This window comes from Periplaneta americana, chromosome 6, assembly GCF_040183065.1.
Source record: "Periplaneta americana isolate PAMFEO1 chromosome 6, P.americana_PAMFEO1_priV1, whole genome shotgun sequence".
Taxonomy (NCBI): domain Eukaryota; kingdom Metazoa; phylum Arthropoda; class Insecta; order Blattodea; family Blattidae; genus Periplaneta; species Periplaneta americana.
The window spans coordinates 105,478,641-105,497,152 of NC_091122.1; the positions used below are offsets into that span (position 1 = coordinate 105,478,641).

At 36.1% G+C, this 18,512-nt stretch overlaps 1 protein-coding gene across 3 annotated transcripts in view; it reads left to right on the forward strand.

The window, feature by feature from the left end:
- The first annotated feature begins 3,911 nt into the window (after window positions 1-3,911).
- Window positions 3,912-18,512, forward strand: part of LOC138701620 (dynein regulatory complex subunit 5-like) — a 64,643-nt gene continuing 50,042 nt past the window's right edge. For 2 of the 3 annotated variants that reach the window (XM_069828695.1, XM_069828697.1), the window contains exons 1-2: window positions 3,912-4,068; window positions 18,228-18,421. In XM_069828695.1, coding sequence (XP_069684796.1) covers window positions 18,241-18,421 — 181 coding nt within the window. In that variant the 5' untranslated portion in view covers window positions 3,912-4,068; window positions 18,228-18,240. Of the gene's footprint in view, window positions 4,069-4,146; window positions 4,274-18,227; window positions 18,422-18,512 lie in introns of those variants that run through there. The other variant, XM_069828696.1, reaches the window with a different exon arrangement.

An 18,512-nucleotide genomic window follows, 5' to 3' on the forward strand; every position in this document is an offset into this window, starting at 1 on the left:
TGAAGAATGGAAAAAATAGACTGCCTTCAATTCTTGTGGAATATGAATTCAGAGACATTTACAGTGTTGACGAAACAGGTTTTTTTCAGGGCCCTCCCTAACAAAACTTAAGTTTTAAGAAAAAAGAGTGTAACGGGGGGAAGTTGGCAAAAGACAGAATAACCTTGCTCTTTTGTTTTAATGCTGCAGGAAAAAAAGAACCACTCTTAATGATAGGGAAATCATTGAAACCGAGATGTTTGAAAAATGTTGACGTGGGCTTATTGGGGGTGAAGTGGACTGCCAACAGTAAAACTCGGATGACATCATCATTGTTAGAGAATTATCTATGCGATTTCAATTCCAAACTTAACGACAAAATCGCAATGTGATCCATGAAATTGGTGTTTCTGCTCCCAAATACCACATCACACCTCCAGCCCCTTGATCGAGGTATTATCCAATCATTTAAACTGAGGTACCGCAAGCGAGTTTTGAAACGGCTAGTTGCAAGAATGAAACAGGCTGACATTAATATGCATTATTGTTGTATGCGCACAGTCCTAAGTCAGTGAAATTCAGTATTTTCATGATGATTTATAAAAAAACGCAACCTTAATCAAGCGGCCACCTGATAAAACGGCCATTTTACAAGGTAACTTCAGATGGCCGCTTTAGACAGGTTTGACTGTATATTCTTTGACTCACTGAGTCTCGTCTGGGAATTAGTAAAGCGGAAATAAATATTAATATAAATTTAAAGTTTAAAAATATGGATTTCATAATAAATTCCCAGTAACTAACAACAATGTTAATTCGTTTAAGGTGGAAAATTATTGGTCACGAATAGACCTAACATGTCAGACGGCGCCAAACTTGCTACACGTACTGCTCCGTGTGGCCGCTTCCATTTAACTCAATGCGGTCTATAATTCCAGCTACATTTGTCGCAGAAAGTTGCTACAAATGTAGCTGCATGTATAGCCACCCATGTCGCTACGTGTGGCCACCCAACAGCAGTAAATGTCGCAGAAAAATGGACCCGGATCCATTCGAGTTGCGACACTACCTTGGGATGCGCCAAACTTGCTACATTTACTGCTCCGTGTGGCCGCTTCCATTTAACTCAATGCTGCCTATAATTCCAGCTACATTTGTCGCAGAAAACTTGCTACAAATGTAGCTCGTGTGGCCGTACCCTAAAGGGAAACTAAGAGAGGTGGAGCTTAAACTGAGAGGATTCAATCCGGCATTCGGAATTAGAATCCGGTGTGGCTTAGTGGATAGAGCGTCAGGACGTAGAGCTGGAAACTCGGATTCGAATCCCGGTGCCAGAGAGAATTTTCCTCCGCTCCAACGATCCTTCAACCTGGTTTAGAGTTACACATTTGCGTGCAATAGTGGTATAAGTCTTCCATCTTCTAAGGATTAAAGATCGCAACTTATAACTGACAGATTAAATAAAAATATAAAAATTACTAAATTTGGACTAAACGTGTTTTCCCCCTGGATCTTTCATATGGAGTAAAGATTAATATTTTACAGTGGACCAAAATAATAAAAATGGGGTATTTTCCAGGGATATACGGGAATCGCGGAATGTAGACTACAAAATCTGAAAGCAATGATACTATTCAGAACAAAAATGGCAGAGTTTCTTTCTAACTCTTTGGGTGAAGATTACCGAAATGTAACCTGTGGTGCAACCGTATTTCCCCCCCCCCCCAGCATGTTTGACATTTTTATGCCTATAACGCGCTTTACATGTTTTCGTGCGTTTTTTTTAAAGCAAGACGTAAAGCGCTGCAGCAAGACCGTTCTTTTATTACATTTGCTTCACCGTCGCTGCAGCAGCGCTGTAGCAAGCGTGCAGCAAATCAAAACTTCGCTTTACGAGTCTGCTGCACGATCCATCATGGCGGAATGTGTGTTTTGGTCTTTTGCAACGTTTATTATTGACAAAATCGTCTAGTAATAATAATTCAATGTCATTATCATGGAAGTCGAAATTATTTAACATGTTTGGTTCTTTTAGGGTTAAATGTATTACGGCAGAAATAGAAGCAAATATTAATTGTCCACCATTTTGCAGTCAGTTGACCTACTTACGTTTTTTTTCGACCCTCATTTTGCTGCAGCAAAGGCATGAAGCACTTTACTGAAGCGCTTAAAAAAAAACGCACGGTTTAAACCAACGAGTTAGAAAGAGAAAGATATAGAGTGGTCATTGCGCCGCCATGTTTGAAGAAAATTGAACGACCGTCGGTAATGAACTTATGCGCCCAAAACAAAGTGGGCGTGGTGATAACTGACATTAGAATCGTCAGCTGTCTTAATTTCGTTTGCACAAATCAGTTAAACTGAAGTGGAAAAACCTAGTATTTCGTCAAATACGTGCTAGGAACTTAATCTAAACTTATGTACGCTAAATTTAAAACACTTGAGCTATTCCTAGAAGGAATGCTTAAAAGAATAACCTAAGCAAAATTATCATGCAGTATGACAAGATGTCCTAGCAAATATACTGAAGAAAATGTTAATATTCCTAGGTTCTTTTAAATGCGACCTGCAAGATTGCCTATTAAATGAACGAGTATGATTCGGATGATTTTATTAAATTGTTTTCCCGGTCTCTACACGTTGCAAAACTATTTACTATACCATAAGATATAGAATGAAAGTAGGCCCACATTCTACTATATACAGTCACGAAGTTTGAGTTTTGAGGGTGCTAGAAACAATAGACTGTGACGGTTCTATTTTGTATTGCCTGTAATGAGGCGATATTAGCGATCCTAGTGGTGAGCAACTATCTAATGTTTGCATATTTACTACGTATTGAGCTTCGCGACTGTATATACTAGACTGTGGTAGGCCCTATCTGTAGTAAACAACCTTTACCTCCAAGCTTGTAACGTGGGTGAAACATGACAAAACACGCTATCAGTTTTTTTGTTACAGTAAAGTATAATTATTATCGAAATGTGAACGTGAGGCCAACAGCCAGCTGGTCTGTCTGAGCCTTTCAAGGGCTGTGGCACCACAGATAATAATTAGTGTATAATTGAGCACCCAAGTACAATAATGGGGTAAGTAGTTACGAAATATATTCATACTTACCCCATTATTGCACGTGGGTGCTCAATTATGTTCTTTCATGTCCTTCCAGTCAAAATACTAACAACAATACGACCTACCCCAGAGTTTTGCGTTATTTTGGATGCGAGTGTCGAAATACAATTTTAATATTTGATTGCTATTACTAGGTTTGAAACAAAATTGTAGCGGTTTTATCCGTATTTAGTTTAACTTTATTACTAGTGAACCATTTATTTGATTAATCGTTTGTCTTCGAAATAGGCATACTTCTTATAAGCTATAGCTCATCGTCGTGTTGTATAAGCAGTAAGAACAGAAGGAGCAGAAATAAAGGATGCCGGTGTCGAAATATAGTTTTAATATTGTATTGCTATTTGTTTTTCACTGGGTCTGAAACGGAATTGTATTGGTTTTATCCGTATTTAGTTTAAGTTACATTACCAGTGAACCATTTATTTTGTTTATGCCGGGCGTTGTTACACATTTATGCATGAAAAAAAAAATGCTGCTAATTAACGAAACTATGGACTTAACTTCATAAAATTTACATGAAATATGATATATCAGTTGTATTTTTCCTTTTGACATTGCAGTTATATGCAGCACACACAACAGGCATGTTTTTTCTTCGTTTTTTTGTACTTCTTACCTCCGTTATACAACATTGTAAGCAGACGAATTTTTACAAAGGTGGGCGCTTAGCTCAGATCTGCCGTGTTTCGCGGTGGCACCGCAAAGAGCGCTGTACAGGACAACATGGCCACTCTATAGTCTTCTCTTTCTAACTCGTTGGTTTATTTGTCTATGGTTTAAACCCTAGATTATATATATGATCTAGGTTTAAACACCTTACGGAGTTGCCATGGCAACTGTACATCTGTTGTGTAAATGTTGTCAATATCGGTATTGTATAGGCCTAAATGATAAAAGAGAGTACAAGGAGAACAAAATTAATGAACACTGAATCCAACTTATTATATATAGGCACAGGTAAACTGGAAGAAGATATTAGTATCCATTTAAATGTAAGAATTGCATGCTGCATGGAACTGATCCACCAACATGAATACAACACTAAATACTTGGTAATAGTTTGCGTTTATATTGTACAGTACAATCCAGGGACGTATGCAAAGGGAAGCTACCGGGTTTGAATCCCCTCTTGAACTTAAAAAAAAAATACATATATTTCAATGTAAGTTACCGGTATTTTATTGTTTCCATCTATTTTCTTGTTAGCCTATATGAAGTCTTATACAAATAACTGTTGCCTAAATCTTACGAGTATATGATTATTGTGTAAATGTAATAATTACACGTATTTTTTATTATGAAAAATGAAACAGAATTCAAATTTGTTAAAAATTGGATAACAGGAAGAAAATTACATTTCAAAGATTTCATAAGAATATTAATGAATTTGTTCTATTGGAACATAGCAGTATAATATTAATAAACATACCGTAACATAATCATAATAGTAATACACAACATTTAAAATGCCGATAATGTAAATTGTAAACAATTTTAATAATGCCCCCCCCCCTTTTGACAAAATTCTGCGTACGCCACTGGTATAATCAACTACATTTGCTCGATATTCATATTAGGTACCTAGAACGCTTAACTAGATATTCTGGAGCCAAATTATTGATATCTGTGATAAAAGGCTGATTTTACTGTTTTGATAGTTATATTATTTGACAGTAGGAGGGAGGTTACTATTGAACTCTTTGTAAAACAGATAGGCCTACTAGTAGATTAAGGTTACCAGATTTCTTCACAATTTCCAGGGACAGATATTGACGTGATATGAACGAACTAGTACTTTTAACATTTAATTGAAATGCTCATTCTATTTATGCACTAAAATATTCATTCTATTTAACCCACCATTGGTATGGTGAAGAAGAGTGACACTAGTAGTATCGTTGGGTTATGAAACCCATGATAACAAGCAATAATACCGGTATTTTATAAACTATTTATGATATATGGGGTTTAATTTTTCACAATTGTTCAATGGTCTTCAGAGATCATGTTCATTATAAAAAATAACAAAAACAAAAATCATATCATTTACAATAAAAATATGTTTACATTATAGTGTAATTTACATCATGGAGATGTCAGTTCAAATGTTTTCTTCTAACATAAGATCTACACACTGTCAACACATAGGGTTAATATGTTTCATGCACAAACAAACATTGCACTTCACACAGCAGTAATGGGATTTCCGATCCTATCCTCGAGGGCAGTATGTACAGTAACTCAAAGTTGATTGTCTTTTTGCTGTTGGCTCGTCTCTGCTTGGTGCATCGCTACAATAACTCGTAACATTTATGGCCAGTTCCCGTGGCAAATTTGAAAGATGCAGCCTTTTGTTGATCTGCCCTTTCACTAAAGCTAAGGAGAGGTTCTTCAGAAACGTTCTCCTTATTGACGGCTGCTCACAATAAATTGTTTGTGTCATAAATTACTTTTGCATAATATTCCCGCGATATTAATCAGCGCATACAATACAATCCTTGGCCATCTTCTGTTTCTAGCTACATTAAAAGTAGCAGACAATTCGTCCACAACATCAACACCTCTTTTAGTGTTATTGTAGAAAGTGTTAATCTTTGGTTTGGCTTTGTCTCTAGTAAAATGCATCAATACTTGCATCATGATATATCAAATCCTCAATATCTGAGACAGAATCGATTGGCTGCTCTTCCTCATTTAGCTAGAACCTTATACTATCCACTGATCATTGCAGTCCAGCAAAGAATGAAAAATGGTTTTGAATAACTGTGTAGGAAAAAATGGTACAGTACTTATAGACAAGTTACACCTTGACCAGTAACAGTGATGCCATCACCGTGTCATAGACAGAGTAAATAAATTATCCATGTTATATGTAAAAAAATATGAAAAGTACCTGTAAAAACTTACATTGAAACAAACACTTGGTGGGATGTAACTGGTATCGTGGGGTTTGAGATACCCGAAGCACTTTTGAACTTGTCACAAAGAACAGTGAAAGAAAACTAAATGTCTTAAATATGCTCAAGGCATTTGTTAGGGGACCACCCTTAGCTATATCAAACGATGGCCCAATTGCTTACACAGTTTCCTACGAATTGGATAAAATATTTCAAAGTGGGTGTGTCATACCCCACAGTACCACTGGCAGGTTAACTACTAAAACCGTTGATATTTTTAGAAGAGTTAATTTTTTTACCCAGATCTCTGAATCCCCAGTTTTCTGCAAATTCCTTATGTGTCATGTTGAAGTTGGTTAAAATAGTAAGCATGGCTTGAACAGTTTCCAAATTCAGATTTTTTGGTATGCACGTCATGTTCACAGAAGCAAAAAAACCTCTCCCCTGAAGCATTAGGCCTACAGTACTTCCAGGAAAACACAGAGATAGCACTGGCGCAGCGAGGGGGTTTCCCCTCAGAAAAAAAAAAAAAACGAAACACTGTTGAAGCTATGCAACATTATAGCAGTGACTGACTTCCAGTAATACACAACCTGTTCACAATAATGGCAACTCTCCCTGTAACTACTCGTACTTCTGAAAGGTCATTTTCAGCCCTAAGAAAACATAGGCCTACCTTAGGAACAGCACAGAGGAAGAATGCTTTGATGGACTGACTCTCATGTACGTACATACATACATGAGAAAATTTCTGTGAATGAAAATGATGTGCTTAAGGAACTAGCGAGGGAATGCAGAAGATTGGAATACACTGTGTCCAGCTTAAAAGTATAATTAAAGAAATATAGCTGTCAGTCATTTCGTCACACTTCAATTTTTTTTATATTTCAGCACATACATATTTTTTATTTCGTCGCATGGCAATACTGTAATGAAAATTTAAATCTGTGCTCACTTATTCTTCATATCCCATGCTCCTCAAGTACTGAATACGGAATATCTTGTTCGAAGTATATTGTTCATAATGATTCAAGATGAATAGTTCCTTACATGTTTGTCCATTCCGTTCTTTTTTTTTTTTACAGCCCTTCCCATTTCTATTTCTCGCATTTTTAGTACCTTATATGTAGTCTATGTTTTTATTTTACCACATCTATGACCATGAAGATAAGTGGATATGTCTTACAAAATTTTTAGTCCACAAAAAAAGTTCTTAACTGCTTTCGAATTTCGGATGTTTTGTTTCGGAGTTCCTAGTTTGATATATTGTTTTTTTAATTTTCCTAAGCCAACTGTCCTAAATTAAATTTACACCCTAATCTTAACACTGGAAAAATTAATTTTGGCAGCATTGTGTAATGCTATTTCATAATCTAACAAAGCTTTGAAATGGTTAACTGTTTTCCACATATTTGAAGATATAATTTGTTCAGTTTCTCTGATTGAGGTTCTGGCTGATATGTACATTTATTATTATAAGGCAGTACATCTCACTTGACGATATGTGTCAGAGAAAGAACAATATTGTTTCTATGCATCTGAAGTCTGATTAGTGCAGTCGTGGCTGGTGGTTTTAAAATTGATGAAGGCTCTAGGCTGAAATGGCAAATTTTCAGGGCCTCGAGCATGATTATTTGTTTATTTATTTTTTATTTGTTTATTCGTGTATTTCCGTAACTGGGAATTTTTAGCAATAAGTTATTATTATATATATAACGGGCACTTGACTTACGTTAATTCATTTGCTTGTAGACGAAATAGGCCCTTCTCTCTTTCTGCGCTACAAAGTGGTTTATGACTAGTTGATTGAAGTTCAGCGATTCCAGAAGCTTTTTTCCGATGAAACACATTGCAAGTGCACAAAGGTGATCTTTTTTCATTGTGTTTCATGTGAAAGTTTTCACTCGATTTAGAGTAGAGAAGCACCGTTCTGCCTCTCTGGTGGTCATCAGAGTGGTCACTATGATCTTACGAGTTTAACGCTCTCGGGAAAAGCATTCACCAAATTGCTTTCATAAAGACAGTTCAATAAAGTTAATGTACCGGATGCTTTTACAAAAACTTTTCAGCCATATAGCACATTAAGTTCATGACGCAGTTCTTTAGGGTTCAAATTAAACAAACCAACAGCTATTTTCAGTTCATTATCAGGGAAAACAGTACGATGTCTTGGAAACAATGATGGCTCGAACAACTTTGCCACCGACAGATGATCACTAATCAGATTATATCACAAACTTCGTTCGCACACATCCTCCAAGAGTCCAGAAAACGATCCCATTTAGCACATGGTTGTTCCCCTTCCTAGCGATTGTCTATATCAAGTGAAGATCTGGCTCACTGAATAGATGACACAAAGTTCAGATACATACTTCATTATCTTTACAGAATCGATCTGTTTTTGCTGAAGTTCATTGAACAAAATGTCACAATGAGGCATAACTTTATTAAACATATCTAACCAAAATAGGAAATTATCGTTTTTTAGAAAACTCTTCATTCCTATGGCCTTATTCAGTGTCTTGTAGTCATTGCTTTCGTCATCAATGATTTTATCCAGGCACTCCAAAATTTCCTGTTTATATTTGTGTACAGTAGTCATGCACCGTGATTTGAAATTCTACCTGATCGATTGAGGGCAGCTGGGAATGCGTTTCTTTACAACTTCATCAAGTATAGAGGTACGTTTAGGAGACTGAGAAAAAAAAGGAAGAAACTCCTTCCAAGTTAGTAAAGAAAATTCGCACTTGCTTATTCCCAGTACGCAGCGTTCAACAATTAAATTTAATTGATGCGCATAGCAGTGAATAAAATGGGCACTTTCATATCTTTCTCTAACCTTCACTTGAACCCCCACCATTTCTCTCGCTCATGACTGGACATCCATCATAACTCTGAGGAATGAGCTTTTCAGGCGTCTCATTTATTTTCATTTTTTCTAGCTCACTGAAGATGGCTTCACTTACACCTTTTGCACTGTTATTTTTTGGCTGAACGAAACTAATGAATCTTTCATTTATACTCTCCAATAGGTTGTATCGAACTATGAAAACCATCTGTGACAGAGTTGCGCTGTCAGTAGTTTCATTAACTTCGATTTCTATATAATCAGTCTGTGATAATTCAGTTCTAATCGTATTAAGGCATATCTCGTAAATTGAATCCAGTAATTCATTTTGAATAGTTTTTGAGACCCAAGAACACACGGTTTTCTGTTCTTTCTGTGTGCTGCTTCAGAACACTAATTCTGACATGAGACTAACCAGCGCACGAAAAATTCCAGGATTGTTGGAATTTTCAGTTTTGTCATGCTCCCATAAGGCGAGCTCAAAATTTTCCACAGAACTTAATGCGATCTATCAGTTTCCCTAGTAGGCCTATGTACTGGTTCTTAAATACATTTTCATTGTATTTTTTTTACACTTTAGTGGTAAGCACTATCTAGCTGACACCTAATGTCTACCTTTCCTAGTATCGACAATTCAATAAAAACATTTAGATGTTTTTCACTTGAATTACGTTTCTTTACTTTCGCATGAAAATTTTTTAAGTCTGTAATCCCAGTCTCGGTCCAATGGCTGTCATTAGAATTTGTGACGAGTATAACCCTCTTGTGATTTGCACTGTTTTTATTCTTGAAAAATTTTAAGATCAGGATGAGGCGTGCCAAGTTCCTTCACTTTTAATCTTAGTTTCATGGTCCAAACTTTTTCTCGATATTTACACACACAATTCATTGTTCTCAAATAAACACTCGCAAACGGTTCTCACAATCACAAGTTCACAACCGTATACAATACCAATACTCGTATTACAAAGGACAAGCCGAAACTAATTCGCATGTTATAATTTCCATTGTGTTGTTTTCCCGCCCCTGTCGTAGGTTTGAAAAACTTTCACTTTACGGGATATCAATTGTGTCAACGAATAACTAAACGACTCCTTCTTCTTATCATCGCAATGTTATCTTAAAATGCCAATTAGGCCTATGACTTACCATAAAATGAATGAGCGAGCAGACACGTAATCTCAAGAATGGAGTGTCAGACATTGTTTTTTCCTCTTCTCCAAGAGAGTTTTTTAAAACTCAGAGCTAGAAAATGTTGGCAACGACTCAAGGCGTAAGATCTCTATGCCTTAGCTGTCCCTTATCAGCCAGACTCCACTAGGAAACCACCCCCTCCTGTTTCTATTGTGCGGAAGGGAAAATAGAGATTGAGCCTCTATTATTACTGTATAACCTATCTCAAAAACATCTATTGGTACCAGCAGTTACAAATATATTGAACATTATTAACGAACGAGACGAGTAAAATTTCGATGTTTCTCCTCTATTGAAAATCTTTATTCTACTATTAAACACAAACAAATGGCAAGATTTTTGTAGGAGATTTTTATAGGTGTGGCTTCGCCTAAGATTCCTTAATTGTGAGACGCTACTGGATTAGTGTAACATGTAGCTAATCGGAGATGTATGCAATGGAGAGGGAAAGGAACTGGCCACCCTATTCCATTATCTCCTGGCCTACTTGCCTCATAAGTGGTGCCTTATTGATATCACTTGTGAGGTTCAGACCTGTCTTTGGACAGTTGACTAAACAACAATTGTCCACACCTGTGGAATAACAGCGCATCTGGCTGCGAAACCAGGTGGCCCAGGTTCGAATCCCGGTTGGGGCAAGTTACCTGGTTAAGGTTTTTCCGGGGTTTTCCCTCAACCCAATATGAGCTGGACCCCGGTCTCATTTCACCGGCATTATCATCTTCATTTCATTCAGACGCTAAATAACCTGAGGTGTTGATACAGCATTGTAAAATAACCTACTAAAACAAACAACAATTTCTTCAGAATATGTTTTTGTATGTTTGGGTATTAGCATTTGGCAAAAAACAAGTAACTACAGGAATATTGAAAGCACTGAAACACGAATGTATGGTGTGCATTTGATAGAAAACATTGGGAGCATAATCAAAAGTACCATAATTTTACTGTTGTTGTCCATAAAAGAACTATGCTCCAATGTGTGTACGGTAACTACATTTTCGTCAGAAGTATATTATAAGGCTTCTTCCATGGAAGAAGGAACAGGAGGAAGGATTTTACGAAGATTCCTATAAATTGCCTGCCTGATTAGATCACTTAAGGAAAAGCAGAATAATCTCAAATTATTATTTTCTTTAATTTGGTCCTTAAGCAACTTTAAGGGTTTTTCATGTAAATGACCGTTGCCTTTCTTTTCATTGCTGTACGAATTTTTTGTTTATTAATTTATTAGACACGATGGACTGTTTTCATGCTCATGATAGGCCTACCCTGTTTTATCAACGTTTTAAAGTTTCTATTTCTCATTGTATATTACACTGTAAATTTCCATGTCTTCTCTGTTACTTTTGATTATTTCAAAGTCCATGTTTATACAAAATTAACACATTAAAATACACATACTTATTTAAAATTCTAAAAGAACATTTGTTTATAAAATAGTAACACAATTAAATCTCTAAAGGTGCATTTGTTTAATATAAATTTACTAAAATGTTGTTTTCTAATGCCACGTGTTTGACAATAAAGTCATTTGACCTCTTGCACTCCAATATTTTTCAAAGATATTATCATGGTCAGCCAATGAAGCACAGATTTTGAGGTGTTCCGAATCCATTTCTTGGTTTGAGTTGCACAATGGGCAGTTAGGGGACTGATATATTCCAATTCTATGCAGGTGTTTGGCCAAACAGTCATGGCCTGTTGCCAACCTAAATGCAGCTACAGACGAGTTTCGTGGTAAATCGGGAATTAACTGTGGATTATGATGCAGAGAGTTCCATTTTTTCCCTTGAGATTGTGTTATCAAATTCTGTTTGTTGAAGTCTAAGTATGTAGATTTAATAAATCTTTTCACAGAGTAATACGTAGATTTAGTAACAAGTCTGTAAGTAGCAGTGCTGCCCTTCTTTGCTAAAGCATCCGCATTCTCATTTCCCAGGATTCCACAATGGGACGGTATCCATTGGAATACAATTCTTTTATTGAATGATATTAATTGAGAGAGAGCATTTTAGTTATTTCTGCTGTTTGAGATGAAGGTGTGTGTTTAGAGACTATTGATAGAATAGCTGCTTTGGAGTCTGACAATATAACTGCATTCTTAAATTTATTGATGTGGCATAGAATATTCCTGAGACTTCCACTTATTGCAATGATTTCTCCAACAAAACTTATTGTTCCATATCCAAGAGATCTATAAAGTGAGAAGAGACAGCACGTAACACCTGCACCGGCACCTGGTTCTCTGGAGATCAAGGATCTATCGGTGTATAAATGAAGCAAGTTTTGTGGAGGGTACCCAATATTAATTGTCTCTAAAGGCAATTGTTTCATTATTTCAGTGTTTACTTCTGATTTCAGTATTTCTTCTGTTAAATTTAGATTATACTCTATATTTAATAGAGTTAAAGGGTTTGGTTTAATTTGTAAGTTTTCTTTTAAATTCGGGATATTGATTTTCTGTTTTAATTCTTGAACCATGGATATGAAACTTTTTTCAGTTTTTAATCTACAGAGGAGATTGTATGAATGCCAATTGTTTCCTGGTAATCTGATAAGTTTTTCATATTGAATCAGTGCTTTTTCTTCTATTGTCATTTTGATGCTGTTAATATTAATGAGGAATCTCATAGAATCTATTGGAGTTGTTTTGGTTCCACCAGTAATGAGCCTGAGAGCTGGTTTTGAACATATTCTATTTCGTTTATGAAAGGTGAAGTAATTAAAATTTCTCCGCAGTATGTCAGCACTGGTTGTATAGACATTTTGTATGTACCGTAGTGTTCAAAGTATTTCTAGAGCATCCCCATTTCTTTCCTGCTAGTCTTTTTTGAAGGGAGAATCTTTTACGAGCTTTTCCAGAAATGTATTTCAAATGGTTACTCCATGTTAACTTACTATCGAAAATAACTCCAAGATATTTGGATTCATAAGTCCTAGGAAGGTGTTGGGTGTCTATTGAAGCCACGTTAATTCCCTAACCATTATACAACAAAGCAAATGCTCCACTATGTACTACCACTAAGACTAAATAAAGGCATTCTCTGCCTACAAGATAGATACAGTAGAGTATATCGTACATCATTGCCAAACCAACATAGGCAGAGTTATGGGAGGTCATGGGGAAGGGGGGGCACGCCCCCCAAACTTGTTTAAATTTCTTTTCTATTAACATTAGAAAATATTGAGTTCAAAAAATCTTTTTTGCTTTTGTGTATGATTAAGTTTTTGTGCTTAAATTGACGAATTAATGTCTTCAGATCATGTGTCTGGACTATAATATTTATTTTAAATTTCTGAATGTATAAGAATTTCTATACCTCATTTGAGGAATGGAAACAATGTAATGTTTCTTTTGTAATAGCCTATACTCATGTGTTAGAATTCTGTGTGCAGGTGTTCAGGCCGCCACTTGGAGAAACATGAATAAGATACTGCACAACAATGCAGAAAAAAGAAAAGTGATCCTGGTATAATGTGTAAACTTATAGATGAGATTAAATAAAAATAATTAGAGTTTACATTTCACATGATATCTTCAGGAAGGTAAGCTCTAAGGGTAAAATGGGACAGATTGTACTGCAGCGAGAAAAATTTACATCTCACATTTATGCATCAGCAGAATAAGTGATACCAGTTGCCTATATGGTACGAAAGATAAAGTTTTTTTTTTTTACGTTATTGGCATGTCGTGATTACAGTGACTATATGAGTCACTGTAGTCGTGATAATGCGCTGCATATGTGCATAATTGCATTGTTGCCGAGAAAGCAAAAGCATATACTGCGTTTGCGTCCATGTGAACTCAGCAGCAAACTGATTTCTGTTTGCTTTAGTGAAGGACCTATTTAGTCCGTTGAGAAGTTCTGTTTCATTCGAACTGTAATTATTACAGTATAATCAATGACACATTAACTTTTAAATGACAATGACGTAGTAGGGGCAGACGTATGGGATTTCTTTAAGTAGGTAGGCATTTAAATTTTAGCGCAAACTCTTGGAAAACCTTTAATATTTTATGATCTATACATGATAAAATTATGAAATATACGCCATTTTAAAGGGAAAGAAACAGTTATTTTGCATTGTTGTTTTTATATGGAAATAATACCACAATCATGTACTTACGTAACGAAAGTTTTAAAAATCGAGTTTTATTTGTACTTACAGTAATGTTGAAAGCTCCCCATTTAGCGTGTTATGGTCTTATTTTACAGCTGTGTCTTGGCGGGATACTCCATGAAACAGTTTTTGTCCACACATAATCCGACTTCACATTTCTTGCACTTCACACTCACCTTTCGCGTAATCCTCTGAGCTGAACATACGCGGCACCGCAAACGATTAGATGGAATCGGCCAATGGTTGTTTTACTGCTGGAATCTAGTCTACCGACATTGCTCTCAACACTTGCTGGCCTATCTAATGGCTTCTGAATACGCGGTTGTTGTCCAGCATGTGCCGACATATCGCGCACTAGACCAAGTCGAAATTCTCGATGTGTAATTTTATTTCTACCAAAGGAAGCTGAAAGAATATAGCTATTCAGAATATTAAGATCCAGCAGATAGAAAAATAATTTCTTTGTCCACTTCCATGTGCGATGACTGATGGTGTAGCTATTGGCCATCCTAGCTCCCTTGTCCACATATCCCATGTGACGATTATAATCTTCAACAATGAGCGTCTTCCCAGCATTCCACTTCTCATCACAGAAGTTGCCTTCTGCAGGTGGACTGTGGATATTTATCAACATGTGAACGTCTCTTTTGTCCCTCCACATTATTGCAGTCATGTCACACCTAGTTTTCACTATAATATCTAGTTTTAATGAATTGTTTTTACGTCCTAGATCTTGCAGCATTTCCTTTCTGTTTGGTCTCACAGTCTCTCAACAATTGATTTTTTTATTTGTCAGGTCATCGAATAATTTAGGAGAAGAGAAGAAATTGTCATTTATAATTTGTGACCTCGTCCTTATACTTTCTTGGTAAGTTCTGTCACAGTTGCTTGTGTAACTGTCAAGTCATGTCCTACACTGTCTGTCCTTCCCCAAATAAACTTGCATGTCGTAGTATAACCAGTGGAGTCGCATAATTTGTAGATTTTTATTCCGAAACACTTGTGTTTCTTTGGAATGTATGGTACTGTTTGAAAACTACTCTTCCTTTGAACAGGACAATAACTTCGTCTAAGGCCAGATTTTCTGAAGGATTGTAAAATTTAGAAAATGCTTCATTCAGAATTTCAAATACGTTTCTTAGTTTCCTTAGTCTATCATAGTTTTCGTCTGTTTTGTCAATTTCATTCGCATTGTCGGTAAAGTGTAAGAAGGGAAGACTGTGTAAATATCTGTCTCATTTCATCACCGTGCTATAGAAAGACATGTGAAACTGATCCATTGTTGCCCAATAGTATGTTAGTTTGTCTCGTATGCAGTGCCCCATTTTTATTATTATTGCCAAAAAGATAAATATTTCATATACAGTCACGTCAGATACTGGAGTTGGCCCATCATCAAGTATGTCTAAGTATTGTCTGTAGTATCTGTTTTGTCTCCACCATTAGAAGTGTTATAACGTCTGCAAAGTAGAGCAGGAAAATGCTGAGTGGACTGGAGTTCCCATTTATTTGTGGTGCTACATCGTGTTTTTTCCCTCTTGGACTGCCTGTATGTTTGTGCACCCTGCTTCTAAATGGACGAGATGGTAATGTCCACTGTGAGCTGACTTGTCAACCATTGTCATCATCCTAGAATATTGGGTGAAGTCAGGCTGTGTGGTGATTCAGTAAGAGCATGCATATTAAAACACACTACAATATCACTTTCTATAGGTGCCTGCTCTCCTTCCTCAATTGAATCACTTTCTTCGTCTATATTTCTACTGTTATTCTCGCTTTCGGATTCATCACTACCACTATCCATAATAACTTCATGTATTTGATGTTGCTTTAGCGGTTTTGCTTTCTTTCACCTAGGCTCGATCACGTTTGTAGAAGACATTATTTTAAAATAATATAAAAAATAGAACGATCTATGCATATACTTCTACTTGAACTCGATAGCTGTGAGAAGTGACTAACACACGGTCAGAAAAGGACACTGCACCCCTCTTGTAATAAACTATTGTTAGGTTGTTTACAACCCTCATCCTGCTTAATAGCTCACACAGGCATTGACCTCAGCTCACACAGGCATTGACCTCAACCCTCCAACGCAATGATAAAGGACCCATTCATAACAGGTACTCTAAAATACCGCGCAAAATTTCATGTCATTTCAATGTTGTCAGGTTTCCTCTCGTTCCCTAGGAGGAATATTCGTACTGCTAACTTTACAAAATGCATTCCCATATGGGAACACATGTACATTAAAGGTTAAAGTTTTGTTACCATATGTATTACAGTTAGTTTTTGAAAAAAAAAATCAGAACCAAATTTTGGCTGCGCCACTGGAAATAGTATAATCAACTTCTGAAGTTGCGCACAGGAAATCATTTTCTCAGAGAAAAATTTAAAAAATTCCACCCCATTTTGAGCAAAGGTCAGTATTTTCTTTATTCGACTTTGCTATTAGCTCTGAAATCACATATTTCTTCAAGCAAGAAATTTTATCAAATATATAATTTCATTCGGGTCAAGTCATCTACATTTGAGTCTGGTGCTTCAGGACTAACTGAGCGAGCTAGCCTTGCAGTGACGCCTATTGGCGTGTCTTGGGAGATTTAACTTCCAGTTGAGAACTTGTTCTCACAAAATAAAATAACACTTAAGTGGAACTCTTCTTCTGGTTGAGGCAGAACCGGTTAAGAGTTGCAACTCTGAAGGAGTGAGCTACTTCTCCTCTACCCCCCCCCCCCAAATAATGACGTGTCTCTTCAAATTGTTATCTTTCTGGAGGAGATTTCAGCTTTATACATTCCACAGATTTTATTTTGTGAATGAATACCCCAGTCACTGTGATGTTCGACAGCATTTTCATAAAATTATAGTAATTCACACTGAAAATCTTGAGGTATCTGGGACAAATGATTAAATTCGGAGACATTCTGGGGACGAATTTTGTTCGGAGACTGTCCCTGGTAGGTAAACTGAGATATCTGGGAGGCCTAACCTTATGGTAGGTCCTACTAATTTTATTCTAATAATATTTTCGAAGAACTTATCAGTAACCTCTGTCACTGAAATTTTCGTCCTGCTTGAATATGAAACAATACAGAACTCTTAGGTTTCATCCAATTATTTCTGTTGTTAGTGTAGTAAAATGACTAATAAGGAGTAAAATCTTACTGCTATAGGCCAATCTTCTCCGTCAATATAGCTTATTTCATCATGTTTTCAGTTGAAAGGATCCTGGAAACAATTTGTTATGATTCAGATACCGGTAATTAAATGAGTTATATTATTTCATAAATTTAGCTCCAATTCACAATTCTAGAGTGTGGACAACAATGATTGTAAGAGCTATTTCTGTTAGGTACTTTTAAATTGGTTATCAAAACAGGTTGTAGACCTATGCATGAAGCCCAATAACCTACAAAAGTAATATGTTAAAATTCAAAGAAGTAGACCCTAGTTAATGTACCGTATGTAATAATCACAGATGTCACCAGTAGTAGATGATTTGGGTGAAATAAAAATGTTTGTCTCTTCTGAAAAATTTTGTTCTGTGCACTTATAATATTTATTTACACATTTCATTGTTCAAAATTGAGTGGCTGAATGGAATAACGGCCCATCCCAAACTATTTTCAAAATGACAGGTTTCAGTCAAACATGTAATTTTTATGCAATAAATTAATTAAACTAGGGCCTTATAAATTTTCAGGTAGAAAGATTTATGTATATTGCATGCAATACCAAGCCCAGAAGGATGCGTGACTTAAATATTTACAATGAGAAATTAGCAATGTTATAAGAGCTAAAAATTTACTGGAAATGGGATGGGCCGTTATTGCATTCAGCCACTCATTCTTCTCCTTATGATACAATTGGTTTTTATATCATCTATATTTAATATTAATAATTAAATGTACTCATACTGAACTACTTATACCAAAGATTAATATTTTAGCTTTTAAACTTCGCCTGTTTTACTACAAACATTTGAATATCATGTATTTCTAAGATAGACTATAGTTCAGTAGTTTTCATCTTGTTTCCTATGTTCGCAGATTTCTTGCAACAATGCGGATACCGCACACTATTCCACGTAATACCTATTGGGTATACAAACCTTCTGAGCAGGCATTAAATCTAAACGGAGAATTAAATCGTCACATTCGCTCAGAAGATGCTGAATGGGATGTAAACCTCTTACCAAGTTTAGCAACATTGTGTCTTCAGTCTCTGGTGTCCAACTTCCATGGTAGGATATATCTGTAGTTTAATGATTATAAAATAAAATAATTACTATGGTAAAGGAAGAATGATCACCTTGAAGGCAAAGAACTGCCATC